Source organism: Thunnus thynnus, chromosome 16 (assembly GCF_963924715.1).
Source record: "Thunnus thynnus chromosome 16, fThuThy2.1, whole genome shotgun sequence".
Taxonomy (NCBI): Eukaryota; Metazoa; Chordata; class Actinopteri; order Scombriformes; family Scombridae; genus Thunnus; species Thunnus thynnus.
In genome coordinates, this window is record NC_089532.1 from 30,783,910 (window position 1) to 30,800,007 (window position 16,098).

Consider the following 16,098-nt stretch of genomic DNA (forward strand, 5'->3'; position numbering starts at 1 on the left):
TGGCCTAACATGGCAGTGTGCCTGTTGAGCCTGCCTCATGGGACACAGCTCCACACACCTGGAGAATGGACCAGGGCTGGGCCACCAATATTTGAGTCGTCTCTGCATACCACGTGCCGAACGGTGGTCTGGGGCTATCAGGATGACCAACAACTGCTCTTGTCTCACTCTCTCCAGTAGTGGGGGAATGAGACAAAGAGAGGGAAAGGTGTAAAGCAGCCTTCTTGGCCATGGCACATGTGCAAACGAGTCCACCCCCACGGGTGGATCGTCGTGCGACATCAGGGCTGCAGACCTGACTCCACCACATGAAGTGTTGGAAAACCAGGAGCACCACCTGAAGTTCCAGGAGGTTGATGCATCTGTTTTCTCCTGAAGGCCAAACAACACCTACCGCTCTCCCCAGACAGGAGCCCCCCCACCCTGTCAGGGACATATCTGTGAACACCCCTATGTAGGAGGTCACTTGGCCTAGCAGTGTCCCTACCAGCAGATGCTGTTGGGACCCCAGTAGTGCAGGCCCTCCTGCACTGATAGGGGGATGTTCACCAAGTGATTCTTGTGCCTCTGTGGATCCAAGCGTAGGCTAGTGAACCACTGTTGCAAGCATCGCATGTGCAGGAGCCCCAGCGGAATGACTAGATGGCCCACCACCATAAGCCCTAATGCCTGCATGACAGTCAGAGCTGTCACTGCCACTCCCCACTGCAGTCTGAGGACTGCCTACTGCAGGAAAAAAGACATGTATATGGAAAAATGTCTGCAGATTTGGAAATTAAACAACTTATTGATTTCTAATGCCACCTTTATTTTGATTCAATGCTTTACTCATGTGCCACAATAATGTAATGTTTTTGAGTTAAAATATCTTCATTTGGGGGCTTCTCCCTTTTAGGAACCAAAAATAAGCCTGCACTCTGGCAGTACGATGTTCTAGTGGGGTAGGGTACTATGAGCTCTTTAAGATATGATGGTGCCTGACAATTAAGGGCTTTGTAGGTGAGGAGAAGAATTTTAAATTCTGTTCTGGATTTTACAGGGAGCCAATGCAGTGAAGATATAATGGGAGAAATATGATCTCTCTTCCTCTCCCTCTTTTGTTAGTATAAGTGTAGTTGCATTCTGGACCAGCTGGAGAGTCTTTATTGACTTATTAGGGCAGCCTGATAATAATGCAGCCTACACGTAACAAATGCGTGGGCTAGTGTTTCTGCATCTTTTTGAGACAGGATGTGCCTGATTTTTGCAATATTACGTACGCAGTTCTTGAAATTTGATTATGTGAAAGTTAAAGGACACATCCTGATCAAAGATAACTTTACGGTGGTGCTGGAGGCCAGGGTAATGCCATCTAGAGTAGCTATGTCATTAGATAATGTGTTTCTAAGGTGTCTAGGGCCCAGCACGATGTCAGTTTTGTCCGAGTTTAATAGCAGAAAATTGCAGGTCATCCAGGTCTTTATGTCCTTAACGCATGCTTGGAGTTTAGTTAACTGATTGGATTCAACTGGCTTCATTGATAAATATAATTGGGTATCATCTGTACGACAATGAAAATTTATGGAGTGTTTCCTAGTAATATTACCTGAAGAAAGCATATATAAGGTGACTAGAATTTGTCCAAGCACAGGACCTTGTGGAGCTCCATGTCTAACTTTTGTGTGCATGGAGGATTCATTAACATGTAAAAACTGAAATCAATCTGATGAATAGGACTTAAACCATCTTGATGCAGTTCCTTTGAAGTCTGTGTAAAGGAAAATCAGAGATTTCTTTTGAAACACATTATACATGTTAAAAAATAATTGCTGAAAACTTGTGAAAAGACTGTGAACTATGTAGTACTGAATTGTGGAGTTAGGCTGTTAAAAAGTTTTTCACCATTTCTGTTTCCGGTTTTGTTGGGTGTGCCTAAAACAGCTGCAACATGTTGTAGAGCTGATACTAGCATGACACAACCCCCCCTCAATACTATATAAGAACTAAAGTGCCTTGGCTTTGGCTGGGTGTGTAGTCTGTTGTCTGCTAAAGGTAGCATGCAATACTTTCATTGCAAGCTTAGCATTAGCAACCTGAGGTATGCTGCAGTCACAACAGTACATGTAAACTCTCTGGGCAAATAGAAGGATCTACACTTAACTATGAGATATTCTATGTTAGCAGAGTCGTGCCTCTCGGCTGGTACTGTCCATGCACCATGCTTTGTTAACATAAATGCACAGTCCCCCACGCCCCTCTGGTCTTACTGGAGTCATTAGCTGTTGTATCCACCCTGAGGATGTAGCACCCCTGTAGCTCAATGGTGCTATCGGGGTTGCTGCTGTTAAGCCATGTTTCCATAAAAATCATTAAGTTGCAATCCATAATCCTTTTATGAGTGGTGATCCACAGTGACAGTTCATCCATTTTGTTCACCAGAGACTGTACATTGGTGAGGAAATTGCTGGGTAGAGATGGCCGATGAAGAGTTAGCCTTAGCTTAGCTGTAAGCTCTCTCCCAGCTGGCGGAGCCAAGCTGATAAACACTAGTGTCATAGTATTAGCTGTTGCTGGTGAATGGGGTTAGGGTCTTTGGGGTCAGTCAACGGTAGTGCTCAAGGAGTTATTTCAAACCCTGCTGAAGCATCTGTTGAGTCAGTGTTAAAGCTACAGTCCAATGAGAGGCTATATCTATATCTTGCTGCAGGTGCAGCACTTCTGCCAGGAGCCATGCCTGTGAAGTGGCCCTCTTTGTCTCTCTGTCCAGTCTCACCCTCACTGTCTCAGGCTGTGTTGCTACTCCAGTGCCTTTGCCGTCACAACAGATATACTCCTTCGGCTGTGGCTCCAGTCCCCTGCCAGCGCTTTTCAAAGAAGCGAGTAACATAGACACCGAACTTAATTGAAAATAACAATAATTTAACATGACGATGATTGGTGATGGATTGCTTGTCAACTACTCATATGAGTTACATTTTTACTGAAATAAGTCCACATTTACCTACAAAAGAGGTGACAAATTAAATAGTGGCTCCTAGCATTGCTTTATTTTTGAAATACCATCCATGTTGCTTGTCTCACACCTACAAACAAGGCCTATTTTAAATTGTATATTTTTTTAATGGAGTTCATCATGAGTGTTGTTAAGTTCAGAGGGTCAATGGCTGTTCAGTTAGGTGAGCAGACATGCTCCCAGCGTTTTAGAGTTCAGAATACTGCTTGTTTTTCCATGATTTTGAAACCTAATTTTATATACTTGGTTATTTTTTTAATCAGACAATTTGGCTGGGTGCTTAATAACACATATTTTGTGGTGTGAAAAACTCAGAACAGATATCTATTATTGCTTTAGACAGACTGAAATGCCACTAAGGGTAAGACTTCCTTAAGCAGCCTAGTTGGGATGGGGTCTAAGAGACAGGTTGATGTTTTAGATGAAGAAATCGTTGAAGTTAGTTAAGGAAGGTTGATTGGAGAAAAACAGTATATATCAGGTTTTACAGCTGTTTCTAAGGTTCCTATGTTTGGGGATAAATCAGTGCCTGTTGAGGGCAGGAGGTGATGAATTTAGTCTCTAATAGTTATAACTTTGTCATTAAAGAAGCTCATGAAGTTGTTACTACTGAGAGTTACAGGAATATATGGATCAATAGAGTTATGATTCTTTGTCAGTCTGGCCAAAGTGCTGAAAAGTAACCTAGAGCTGTTTTTATTCTCCTCTATTAATGATGAGCAATAGGTGGCTCCGGCATTACAGAGGGCCTTGCTATATGTTTTAAGACTATCTTGTCAGACGAAGCAAGATTCTTCCAGTTTGGTGGAATGCCATATCCTTTCAAATTTTCACAATGTTTGCTTTGATTTGATGGTTTGGGAGTTATACCATGGAAATAACCTCTTATCTAGGGGTGATGGAGTCGAGTGTCATTCGCAGTGAGCCTGCAGCACTATCAACAAGATTATCAATTTTGGAGGGACTAAAGTTAGCATAAGAGTCCTCCGTAGTATTGAGACATGGCATTGAATTCAGTGCTGATGGAATTCCTTCCTTAAATTTAGCTACAGCGCTATCAGATAGGCATCTAGTGAAGACATTTTTGTCTAAAGGTGCGTAGTCCAGTAATAGGAATTCAAAAGTTATTAAGTAATGGTCTGATAAAATAGGATTTTGTGGAGAAACTATTAAATATTCACCCACCCTAGTCCATGGCTCACTGAAGTCATCAGAGAGTAAAGGGCAGAACTCAGAGCAGAAGAGAGAAAGTGGTGTAAATTCAGAGAGTCCACTGACCTCTGACTATCAGGGTCTTCTTGCATCATTCTCCTCCAGTTTAAATTCTGCTCACTCACTCCTCAATCAGCCTCCTCCTCCGCCTTCCACTGTGTCTCCCCTCTGACCAAGGAGGAAGTCTCCAAAATTCTGCCAGACTCTCGTCCCACTACCTGTGCACTGGACATAATACCATCCAACCTGCTACAGAACATTTCTACCACACTTAACCCTGCGGTCACACACATCATCAACTCCTCACTTACAATGAATGCCGCATTTAAGCAAGTCCAAGTCACCATGCTGCTCAAAAAACCTACACTCAACCCAACCCAGATTGAAAACTACAGACCGGCTTCACTCCTGCCCTTCCTATCAAAAATACTTTAGCGCACAGTCTTTAACCAAGTCTCTGAATTCCTTTTTGAGAACAACCTGTATGACCCGAATCAGTCCAGCTTTAAGCGGGGTTGAGGGCAGTCTCGGTAGAGTTACCGAGACTGCACTCCTGTCAGTTATGGATTTACTATGCCCAGCTAGAGCTGCTGGTCAGTCTGCAGCCCTTTTGCTGCTGGACCTGTCAGCTGCCTTTGGTCCAGTTAACCACCAAATCCTCCTCTCCACACTCACCAAGCTTGGTATCTCAGAATCCGCCCTCCACTGGTTCATATCTTACCTATCAGGGAGATATTTTAGAGTATCTTGGGGGGGAGAAGTGTCCAAACTACACAGTGTCATGAATCATCCTGTCTTTAGGTTATGTTTTGCTTTTTCTCTCCTCTCATTTCAGATCCACTTCTTGCCCTTGTGTGTTTCTCGCTCCTGTCCTCATCATCATCCCCTAATGTCCTCCGCCTGTGTCTCATTACCCTCATTCCCCTTGTGTATTTAGTCTGTGTGACCCCTGCTCCCTGTGCCAGTTCGTCTTAGCCCTTTGTCGCAAGCGTTTCAGCATTATCTTCTTTGTTATAGTCTCTAGTGTTTTTGACCGCGGATCTGCTTTTTTGACTCTGCCTCTGCCTAGCCCTTTTGGTCTTGTTGCCTTCTCTGACTGCCTGCCCGTGTACAGAACCTGCAATTAAAAGACATTGTTTTTTGGAACTGTTGTTCAAGTCGTGCGTTTGGATCTAGCCCTGGTGTACCAGCCATCCCTTGTCAGTACAAACTGGCCACACCATGGACCCAGCCGACTCAACCACACAAGAAGCTGCTCTGCACTCTCAGGGTGTGCGTCAGCTGAGCTCGGTCTGCTGCGGCCTCCGGGAACTTAACTCCCATTGTGAGGGGCTTCACACCTTGCTATCTAACCAAGTGAGTACGCTTAGTTAGAAACCAAAATAAAACAGGACTAAATGAGAGAGAAAAAGCAAAACATAACCTAAAGACAGGATGATTCATGACACACAGCTTGTCCACAGGGGTTCCTCAAGGGTCAGTGCTTGGTCCCCTTCTTTTCTCATTATACACCACCTCACTTGGTGCAATCATCCACTCCCATGGTTTCTCATACCATTGCTATGCTGACAAAACCCAGCTCTTCCTGTCATTCCTGCCGGAAGACCACACAGTCTTGGCTAGGATCTTGTCATGCCTTGCCGATATATCAGCATGGATGAAAGAACGCCACCTTCAACTCAACCTCACTAAGACCGAACTCCTCGTCATCCCAGTTAGTCCCTCCATACAGCAAAACATCAGCATCTGGCTTGAATCAACCCAACTCATACTCACAAAGTCTGCCCAGAACTTGGGTGTCATGACGGATGACCAACTAAGGTTCACATGGCCTCAGTTGCTCGGTCATGTGGGTTTGCCCTTTACAACGTCAGGAAGATCAGTCCCTACCTGTCTGAGCATGCAGCACAACTCCCGGTACAGGCTCTCACAATATCATGCATTGACTACTGCAACTCCTAACTGGCAGGACTCCCCGCATGTACATTCAAACCTCTGCAGATGATCCAGAACGCGGCAGCATGTCTGGTCTTCAACCAGCCGAAAACAGTACATGTCACCCCACTATTGATATCCCTCCACTGGCTCCCAGTTGCTGCCCGCATCAAATTCAAAACCCTGACACTTGCTTATAAAACAGCAACTAAAACAGCTCCTGCCTACCTGGACTCCCTCATTCAGGTCTACACTCCCTCCCACTCACTACGTTCTGCCTGGCACCACCACCACAACAGGGCCCTAAGTTGCTAGCTAGACTCTTCTCCTCTGTAGTTCCCCAGTGGTGGAACAAGTAACCAAACTCTGTTCAATCTGCAGAGTCCCTCTCAATCTTTATGAAAAGACTAAAGACCCAGCTCTCTCATGAACACCTCTGCACTTGATGGACTAAAGGTGGAGAAAAAACAAAAAGACGATTATTTAAAAAAAAGAAATCTGCATCTATGCAATCTATGCACTCTATGCATTGCCTCAGTGCACTGCCTGTTGGCACCTACATTCTATCGGACTCAAATTTAAGCTTTATGGTAGTTACCCGTGTTGTTCCCCTGCTTGTGTTGTATCAGTCTCAGATGTACGTCATTTTGGATAAAAGCGTCTGCTAAATGAAATTGTAAATTGTAAATTGTAAATTTTCAGTTTTGATGCCATATGTCAGAACAAGTTTGAGGGTGTGGTTAAGACAGTGAGTGGAGAGTACGGGCCAGGAGGACAGTACACTATAACAAATAGAATTGGCCATAAAGTTTTCCTAGTTGGGTGTGAAAGACTAAGAACAAGGCTTTTGAATGAGTTATAATTAAATTTAGGGTTGATTAAGGGCTGAGAAAGGGATTGATTAAAAATGGCTGCAACTCCACCTTCTCGGCCAGTGTCTCAAACGGTGTCTCAAACGTGAGTATTAATATGACTGAGGGGAGTGGATTCGTTTAGGCTAACATATTCTTCACAGCCAGGTTTCAGTAAGACAAAATAAATCAATATGATAATCTGAGATTAGATCGTTTACTAATACGGCTTTAGGTGACAGAGATCTAATGTTTGAGAGGCCACATTAAATTCTCCTATTTTGTTGTACTATTGTAGTGGTGGTGTTGATTTTTCTTAAAAATTTTTTGAATGAATCCTCTTCTGTTTACTTTAGATTTAATTGATTTAAGTGGTTGGGGGACAGACACAGTTTCTATGGGGTTTTGGGTGGGTAACTGCTCTCATGAAAGTGCAGTGAAGTGTGTAGGACCGCAGCTCTGCATCCCAGTCTCAACTCTGGGTTGTCATGGTTTTGGTCTGCTAATAAACTCTAGATATGAGAGCAGCTCCATCCAAAGTGGGATGTATGCCGTCTCTCCTAATCAGACCACGTCTTCCCCAGAAAGTCTGCCAATTGTCCATAAAGTCCACATTGTTTGCTGGACACCACTTCGACAGTCAGCAGTTGAATGATGACATGCATGTCATCACTGGCTCAGGAGGTAGAGCAGGTCATCCACAAATCGGAAGATTAGCGGTTCGATTCCCGGCTCTTCCAGTCTGCATGTTGAAGTGTCCTTGGGCAAGATACTGAACCCCAAATGTGTGTGAATGCTTAGTTCCCTCTAATGGGCAGGTTGGGACCTTGGTGAATGTGACTTGTAGTATAAAAGTGCTTTGAGTGGTCAGAAGACTAGAAAGGCACTATACAAGTACAGTCCAACATTGTCTTTGCATATGTACTGGCATGTGCCTGAATACAAATACATTATTTGGCAACCGCAAATGGGGGGGGGGGGGGTAACAAATATTTGTTTCATACAAATATTTTAAAAATTAATTGTTTTTGGGAAGAACAAAAAAAACATGTCAAATACCAGCACGCAGGTCAGTTTCATCGCTATCTCAGTCTCTGTCCTCTGCTCCACTGTTACATCTATCATCAGGTCTCAATGAGGGGAGTCACATCCACCTGCTGCATGATGCATTTCCTAATTTGGACATCAGCTGGGGTTGTTCTCCAGAGAAAGCTGAGCAACTGACACAAGCGAAGACCTCCCAAGGGACTCTTCATAACCTGTTGTTCCCGTTCTCCTTTCCACAAAGTTAGGTTGTAAAAAATGAAAAGTGCAAAGCAAGAATTGCCTCTGAGGTTCTTCCCTATATGTTATACAATGTGCTGTCTCTGTGTTATGGTTGTATGAATAGGTAGAGGTCTGTCTGCAATGAGGCAATGAGTAAAGTTTTAGCTCAGTAGTCAGCGCAGTCATCTATGACCTGGAAGACTCCAGTTCAAGACCAGGTGTGGGGACCTCCTTCGTAAGTTAGTTTATTCATGAACACTTAATGTAACACTTTCATTTTCTAAAATAAAAAGCATAATTAAGACAAAAACTGAATTTTTAAGCCTCTTTCCACTTTTATTCACATACAAATACAAATACAAATACAAATAATTTGCTGCCTCAACAAATACAGATATGAATACAAATACTGTGCCCTCTGCACATCCCTCATATGTAAACACTGACTCCTACTTAATTTTACTGACCTCCAATTGGCATAATTGGGAGTCATTCCCGCAGACATGAATTACAATCATATCATATTTACGCTTATCCTTAGCCAGGAGTTTCATGTCGTCCACTCTGGCCCCTGGAATACATCTGACTATGGCTCTAGTGAGAAACATTTCTCACTATAGAGCTGCCAATAATCATTTCTCAGCAGGTGTGTTGCTGAGTGGAGAGAACCTGTTAAAAACATGAACTGGTTGGTGGTGAACCATGGGCTTCTGCTTAGGGCTATGCTTCCTTCAGACAGTCACCCAGCCACCCTGGTTTCCTGGCTGCTTGGGAACTACCAGGGGAATGGGAGCTATGCTAGGTCGGCCCGCACCGGCTACTGGGGGCTGGCTAACTACAGTAGTTAACCATTGGTTTTCCATGGTACAGAGCTGCACTTCCAATTCACTGAGCCTTGCCTCCAACACTGCAAATCAACCACATTTATTACATGTACCACTATCACTAAAGGAGGCAGAGGAGTGGCTAAACATATGACACACTGAGCAAGACAGAGAAGGAGAGTGAGAGGGAGAGAGAGAGAGAAGCCATTGCTAACTGCTAAGCTAAGTTAGCTGCTAAGTCCACCAGCACCACCCAGCTAAAAATTACATATTGAGATCTGAAAACAATACAGGCACAGCTAAGACAACAAGAACATATTTTACAGGTGTAAATGCAAAGACCTATGGATCAGATGTCATTATCCAGGTAACGTATACAAATTGCATGATAATACCAGGTTTACATGGGGCCTTAATGACTACTGTTTTTCAGTATTTAAACTCTAGAGTCTACATGTGTCCCAATATTAAATCCAAAGAAAAAGTGTTTTGTGTAACAAATACAAATCAAGTTGACTCAGTATTATAAAATCATAACAGTCAGCAATAGAGAGAGCAAAGCAGATTTATTTCAGTGAAAATGTTGTAGATATTACTTTATTAATTGTTTCAAAGCCAGTTGGTCACTGGGGCAAGTGAAATTTCATTTTGCTTTCCCTCCTGTGTTGTTGTTAAGTCTAAAGAAACAACATTATCATTTTTATTTAGGCTATTATTTTGAAGGAAAGAGTGGAGCTTTTTAAGAGACTCAGGGTATTTATGTTCACTCAGAACAGCAGAAGGAATGGCTTCTTCTTTTAGAGAGGTGGGGGAATGAGAGTGATGGATGAAAGGAGAGAGAGGAGGATGGCTGTAACAAAAAGAGAAGGAAAGGCAAAAAAAGAGTGAGAGAGAGAGAGAGAGATGAGGAAAAGACAATTTTCCACCCAGTCCCTGAGCACCTTAAGGGATGAGTTGATTTACTGTCAAATCTGCTGGTGGATTATCGGTAATCTCAGCGAGGCTCCTCAATCTACCCTCTTAGACAGAACTCTGGGCGAGGACAGGAAATAGAGACATTAATATAAAAGAGAGTGGAATGAAGGAGTGTGTGTTTGTTTTGTGTATGTATGTGCCTGAAATATAGCCAGACAGGGTGTTTCTCTCCCTAGGGAATTAGAGGAAAAAAGGCCTTCAATTTTCCACTTGAGCAGATTTCAATTTACACACACATCCCCCTCCATGACTCCATCCTTCCATTGTTATTGACAGCATTTATGGCTGCTGTGATAAAAGATTGGCCACTTAGTGTTTTTCACTCTTTTGTGTTCCATCATTGGATGGACACTCGCTCATACAGTAGACTGTTGCAATACAGGTGTCCGGTGCAATCCAGCTTTATGGCAAGGGGTGTTAACTGTATATGGGTATGAGTGCAGCACAGACAGATCTGTGGTTTGTCGGTGTAATTAATTCAGTATGTAACAGTTGAAAGTGCAGCATCTTCAGTATCAGTCAGTGTGAGTCATGCCATAATGAGTTTTTAAAACCAATTAAAGATCTAAAAAACAATAAAATGAAGGCTTAAAAGGGGGAGCTGATGTACTGCAGTCTGGCGTCCACCAACCACAGTGTGAGGGACAACAAGTATGCTATCTGTGAAAACAAAATAGAAAACACCACAAACAAAAAACACCAACTAAATAATGCCAGAACATACCCCACACTATCAAAGGTGAATGAACTCCCAGGGAATCAAATACTCCTGTGACTGGAGGCCACCACCTAGAAAGGAAACTAGAAGGAAAAAGAAAAAAAAGAGTGAACAACCTATTCTAAAAACAGTAAATAAATGCTGCTCGCTTAAAAACGTAAACTTAAACCTAAAATAAACAGTAGCCATTGCTGCCTGTAAAATGCGCTTACTTTGAGCCAGGTAATTTAAAAGACTATCTTTCTTCCTTTTCTTGGTCACACCTAAAATTATGGCAAGACCCATTAAAACAAACACAAGTACCTCTGGATGCATTTGCATCCCTACATCACCCAACATTAAAAAAGGGTTTTATTTAACCCAAAAAGAAATAATTCTCAAATACGTGCAACAAAAAGTTCTAGGACAATAAAAGAGGTCAACTAAACAGAGCTAAACCCAGGCTATGACAACATAATTTACACTGAATAGAACTGAACAGGCCAAACTAACCTCACAAACTGAACACAAAATAGAACATATATAATGGCTGATCACAAACACAAATTAAGTATTTAAAAAAAAATTGAAATCCGTCCACCATGTTGTTTTCTCACTAGCAATAGGGAAAAGCCAAAACTAAGAGATGAGTATATTTGTACAAAAACTAGTTTCATGATATAATGTTGGCATCGGAGATGCAGTGTTACTGTTACAAGGCCAAATGTCATGCTGTAGAATGGGACACAGAGTATGGAAGAAGAAGCGACCACTGGAGCTGCATTACAGCCGCAATTGAAAGAGGCACTGGGGCTAGGAATGGCTTTGCAGCATTAACCGGTGATGACTGGTGTGGTATCTGTGGCTATGATGTATGAATCAAAAATAGAAAAAAAGAAAAAAAAAAATAGAAAAAACTGTTAGTGCAAGAGGGCGACAGACATCCGATCAGATGAGTGGTCATCACAGTCTGTAATAAAACAGCAACAGGTCTATAAGCCATGAAACCATTCTGGTTCACCACCACAGTACGACTGGAGCCATATACAGAATGTGACATAATATGTCATAACAAAATACAACTGTAGTTTTGTGCTGTCCGTAAAAAACGATATTTTGCTAAACTGAATGCATAACGATCAATGACTTACATATGTCACCTGCATGGACTGCCACAGCAGCACTGTCAGTATTGTGCTGCATGGAGGTATCAACAACACTAAGGTGTGGGGCCTGCCAAGTGAGCTGTGCTCTGTTGTTGCAATATTGCTTGAGTGCTGAAACGACCTGTGTGTGTGTGTGTTTGTGTCTAAGTATGCATACACTATGGCAGACAGATTTTGTGCTTGATGTCAGCCTCCTAAATTAGCTGAAGGAAACCACACACAAGAGCTGTGTGTGTGTGTGTGTGTGTGTGTGTGTGTGTGTTTGTTTGTGTTTGTGTGTGTGTGTGTATGTCCAGCTTTTTTGTTGAGCTACTAGTCTTAGTAAGAGGCAGAGCAGAACATGTCAGCTCACAGAGAGTCAATTACCTCAGTCTCAGTCAGCTATTGTGTTGGTATTTTGTAGAGGCATATTAACACAGAGTAGCGCAACATTAAACAGTCTGCCTTACCAAGCTTTATCTCCCCAGGTTGTTCTTCTTCTAGAATATTTAGTATTTTCTTTTCATACATTTTCTTTTTTATATTTTTGTTTATGGAGTATTTCTATAGAAGCCTTCTTGAAATGTCAGATTACAGCAACTAATCTTCAAGTAGCAAATTACCACAGTAAATAATGAATATTCATGGGAAATAAATGTAAAATCCAACCCTCAAATCATAAATATGCATACCTAATAATGAAAAGCCGAACATCAATTACAAATACACATTGCAATTAATGACAAGCCAACCATTATAAAAATAAAGCTCAAACAATTAACGACAACACATCAAATAATGAATACAGAGGTAGAATAGTAAGTAGTGAGAAGTGAGTCATTATATAAGAAAAGATGAAGTCCATAAAAGAACCCCCATACAAACTACTGTAAATATAGCTCCATCTTTTTTATTTTAAGGTCTATGTCTAGTTGACACCACTAGATGTCACAATTTCATTTTTCAACTTGGGCCTTCATTATTTTTATTACTGCCATTCGTTGTTCCATGCGTGATCTGTTATTTGACATGTGCTGTGCACCTGGCCTGTCAATCAAAGCTGAGAACCAAACGCTCCAACCATGGGGGTGGACAAGGGGTATTACCAAAGTATACTTAAATACCATTATGTTCATTATGAAGAATGGCCCCTGAGATTATTAAATACTGTATATTGTATTATTTGACCACCAATACTCATTAAGTACTTATTACTTAGTTTGTTTAATCACAATGTATCATATTTTAAAAATAATCTAATCTTTTGTAATGATAGTCAGTAAAATAACCATTAACTCTGTCAGCTGTCAGATAAATGTAGTGAAGTGAAAAGTACAGCATTTTCCTCCGAAATATATTGAATGTAATCACAATAATTTCGTAAATGTACCACGTTACTTTCTACCACAGCTGAGGTGCTCTCTAAATTGCTAGTATATTGTGATTGTTATTTTATTTATTCATTTACTTTTAGTTTTATTTCATTTGTACTGCTCACATTACATTACAGTGAGTGACAGCAGGTTCCAACTTTGGTGATGAGATGTACCACTTGTTTATATTTGCATTGTGCATTTAAGGTGACTCGTTTTTAAGTTTGATTCATCTGTACAGTATCATCAGTCACACACCCATCATACATTTCAGTCTGAATAGAACATCTTGTAAATATGTGACCGTGAATCTAAATTCATATCTACAGAAGTGCACTGCATCCATCTTTAAAACACTAATATAGATAACCTTCTTAATATTTTGAAGTATTTCCTTGTTTAATGAGAAGAATGACAATGCAGCTTGGTTACAAACCAATGTTAATCATTGTAACTTTGTTGTAAAGTGTTACCACAGTACCTGGTTGAGTCAGAAGATTAAAGCTATCCATCTTTGACAATACTTAAAGAGAATAATAACTGTAATGCTATCTCTTCGCAGGTGGTGTATAAGAACAATGACATCCGTCTTGAATTGTCCCGCCTTGCTCGAATTGTGGACCCTAAGATGAAAATCCAAGGTGAAGTGTCCTACAAGTGTGAGAATGTGGCCACCTTGGACCCCATTTCTTTCGAGACTCCAGAGGCCTACATCAGCTTGCCCAAGTGGAACACCAAGCGGATGGGATCCATTTCCTTTGATTTCCGCACTACCGAGCCCAATGGCCTCATCCTCTTCACCCATGGCAAACCCCAGGAGCGCAAAGATGCTGCCCGTAGCCAGAAGAACACCAAGGTCAGTCCACAATCCCTAAGGACACTTTCTAATGTACACTCTGCTTTAAAAATGCCTTCCTAACAATATCAGACAGCATTTTATTTAACACTTGTACATCCTATGACCTGGATGACTGAGAATCTTCATAGGCATGGCAAATATGTCATTAAGAATTTGTTGTTCTTTGGCTTTTTGGCTTGTGACCCAGTAAAGTGAAGCAATGTTTACCCATGACCCCTGATCACATTGAGGGGTGAGCTGCAAGCAGTTTAACCACAGAGAGAGAGAGAGAGCCTATGTACCCTTAGAGGGGTACATAGGGCTACAACACAATTCTGCAAATAACTGCAGCATTACAGCAAATCAAACAATCCACACGTTGCATTCTTTTTTTAAGAAAGAGAACTTTGATTGAATGGTAATTTCTGTTTCTGCCCATGTTCAGGTGGATTTCTTTGCAGTAGAGCTGCTGGATGGCAGTCTGTACCTGCTGTTGGACATGGGCTCAGGGACTATCAAGGTGAAGGCCACCCAGACAAAGGTCAATGATGGTGCCTGGTATCATGTGGACATCCAGAGAGATGGACGCTCAGGTCAGTGAAATAGTGAAGTGTTCTAGGTCTCATGGAAATTGAATAACCTTTTATCCTTTCAAGTTCAAGAATTGTCTTTACAAAATACTATGAAAAGTAAACCAAAAGCTTTAATCAGTGATAACAAGTAATGGACAACTTGTTCTGTCAGAGATTTGCTGACTTTCCTTTAATAGTAAACATTAAAGTTAATAAAATTTTATATAATTTTTAAAGAACATTAAAGTAATACAGTGCAAGAACTGACTCCAAAAAATAACAAAAGTATACCAAAAGCTTTCTTTTGTTCTGAACAGAGTAAATATAAGTTCATTCCCTCCATCATTATGTATATGATTTCTATTTCCTGTACCTGATCTCTACTCCCTCCATACACACCACAGGCACCATCTCTGTGAACAGCAGAAGGACCCCATTCACAGCCAGTGGTGAGAGTGAGATCCTGGACCTAGAAGGCGACATGTATTTGGGGGGGCTTCCCACTGACCGTACCAACCTCATCCTGCCTACTGAGCTCTGGACAGCGATGCTCAACTACGGCTACGTGGGCTGTATCCGTGACCTTTTCATTGACGGTCGAAGCAAGGACATCCGTCAGATTGCTGAGGCACAAAATGGCGCTGGCATCAAACCCTCATGTAACAAGCAACCTGGCAAGCAGTGTGAGAGCTACCCATGCAAGAACCGAGGTGTCTGCAAAGAAGGCTGGAATCGATTCATCTGTGACTGCACTGGCACTGGCTTCTGGTCACGCACCTGTGAGAGAGGTAAATGTCCCTCTCATTTTATTTGTGATGCTTTGGCCAACTACAGGTCTTCTTCAGGCAAATATCCAAAGGAAGGAAACTATATATATATATATATATATATATATATATATATATATATATATACATATATATATGTGTATAATCACATTCATATGTGTCAAGATATAAAATGAGTAAAAATATGAATAAACATACAAGTATGATTCAAAGGAGTCTTGAACAGATTATCAATGAACAGATTTGTTCCTAAGTGGCTCATAAAAGTGATATAGGAGAAGTTGTGACAGTCATCAATTTTCTTGTACTTTTCTGTTTCTAATGGGTTTGAATGAAATTAATGAGTGGTCCAGACCCGTCTTACAAGCATGTAAAGATGTTCTGTCTTTCTCCATATGGGGAAAAACACTCAAGAAGGCTCAAGAATCAAAATCATAATTCATCACAACGATAATAATAATAATCTCTCTCAAAATTAATATTGTCTCCACCAGACTTTTTGTAATATTATGGTTTAATTGGCATATTTTGGCATGGCATCTTATAGGCTACAGTTACTGTAGCCCCTTCCCATGACAGTCATGTAATGCTTTGCTTTTGCAAGACAATTTATTACATCCAACTTTTATC

The 16,098-nt window shown here is 41.4% G+C and overlaps 1 protein-coding gene across 1 annotated transcript in view; it reads left to right on the forward strand.

Moving 5' to 3' along the window:
* Positions 1 to 16,098, forward strand: part of LOC137199740 (neurexin-3a-like) — a 198,736-nt gene that overhangs the window by 147,982 nt on the left and 34,656 nt on the right. Inside the window, exons 7-9 of the mRNA XM_067614245.1 lie at positions 13,833 to 14,126; positions 14,554 to 14,701; positions 15,085 to 15,468. Coding sequence (XP_067470346.1) covers positions 13,833 to 14,126; positions 14,554 to 14,701; positions 15,085 to 15,468 — 826 coding nt within the window. The remainder of the gene's footprint in view (positions 1 to 13,832; positions 14,127 to 14,553; positions 14,702 to 15,084; positions 15,469 to 16,098) is intronic.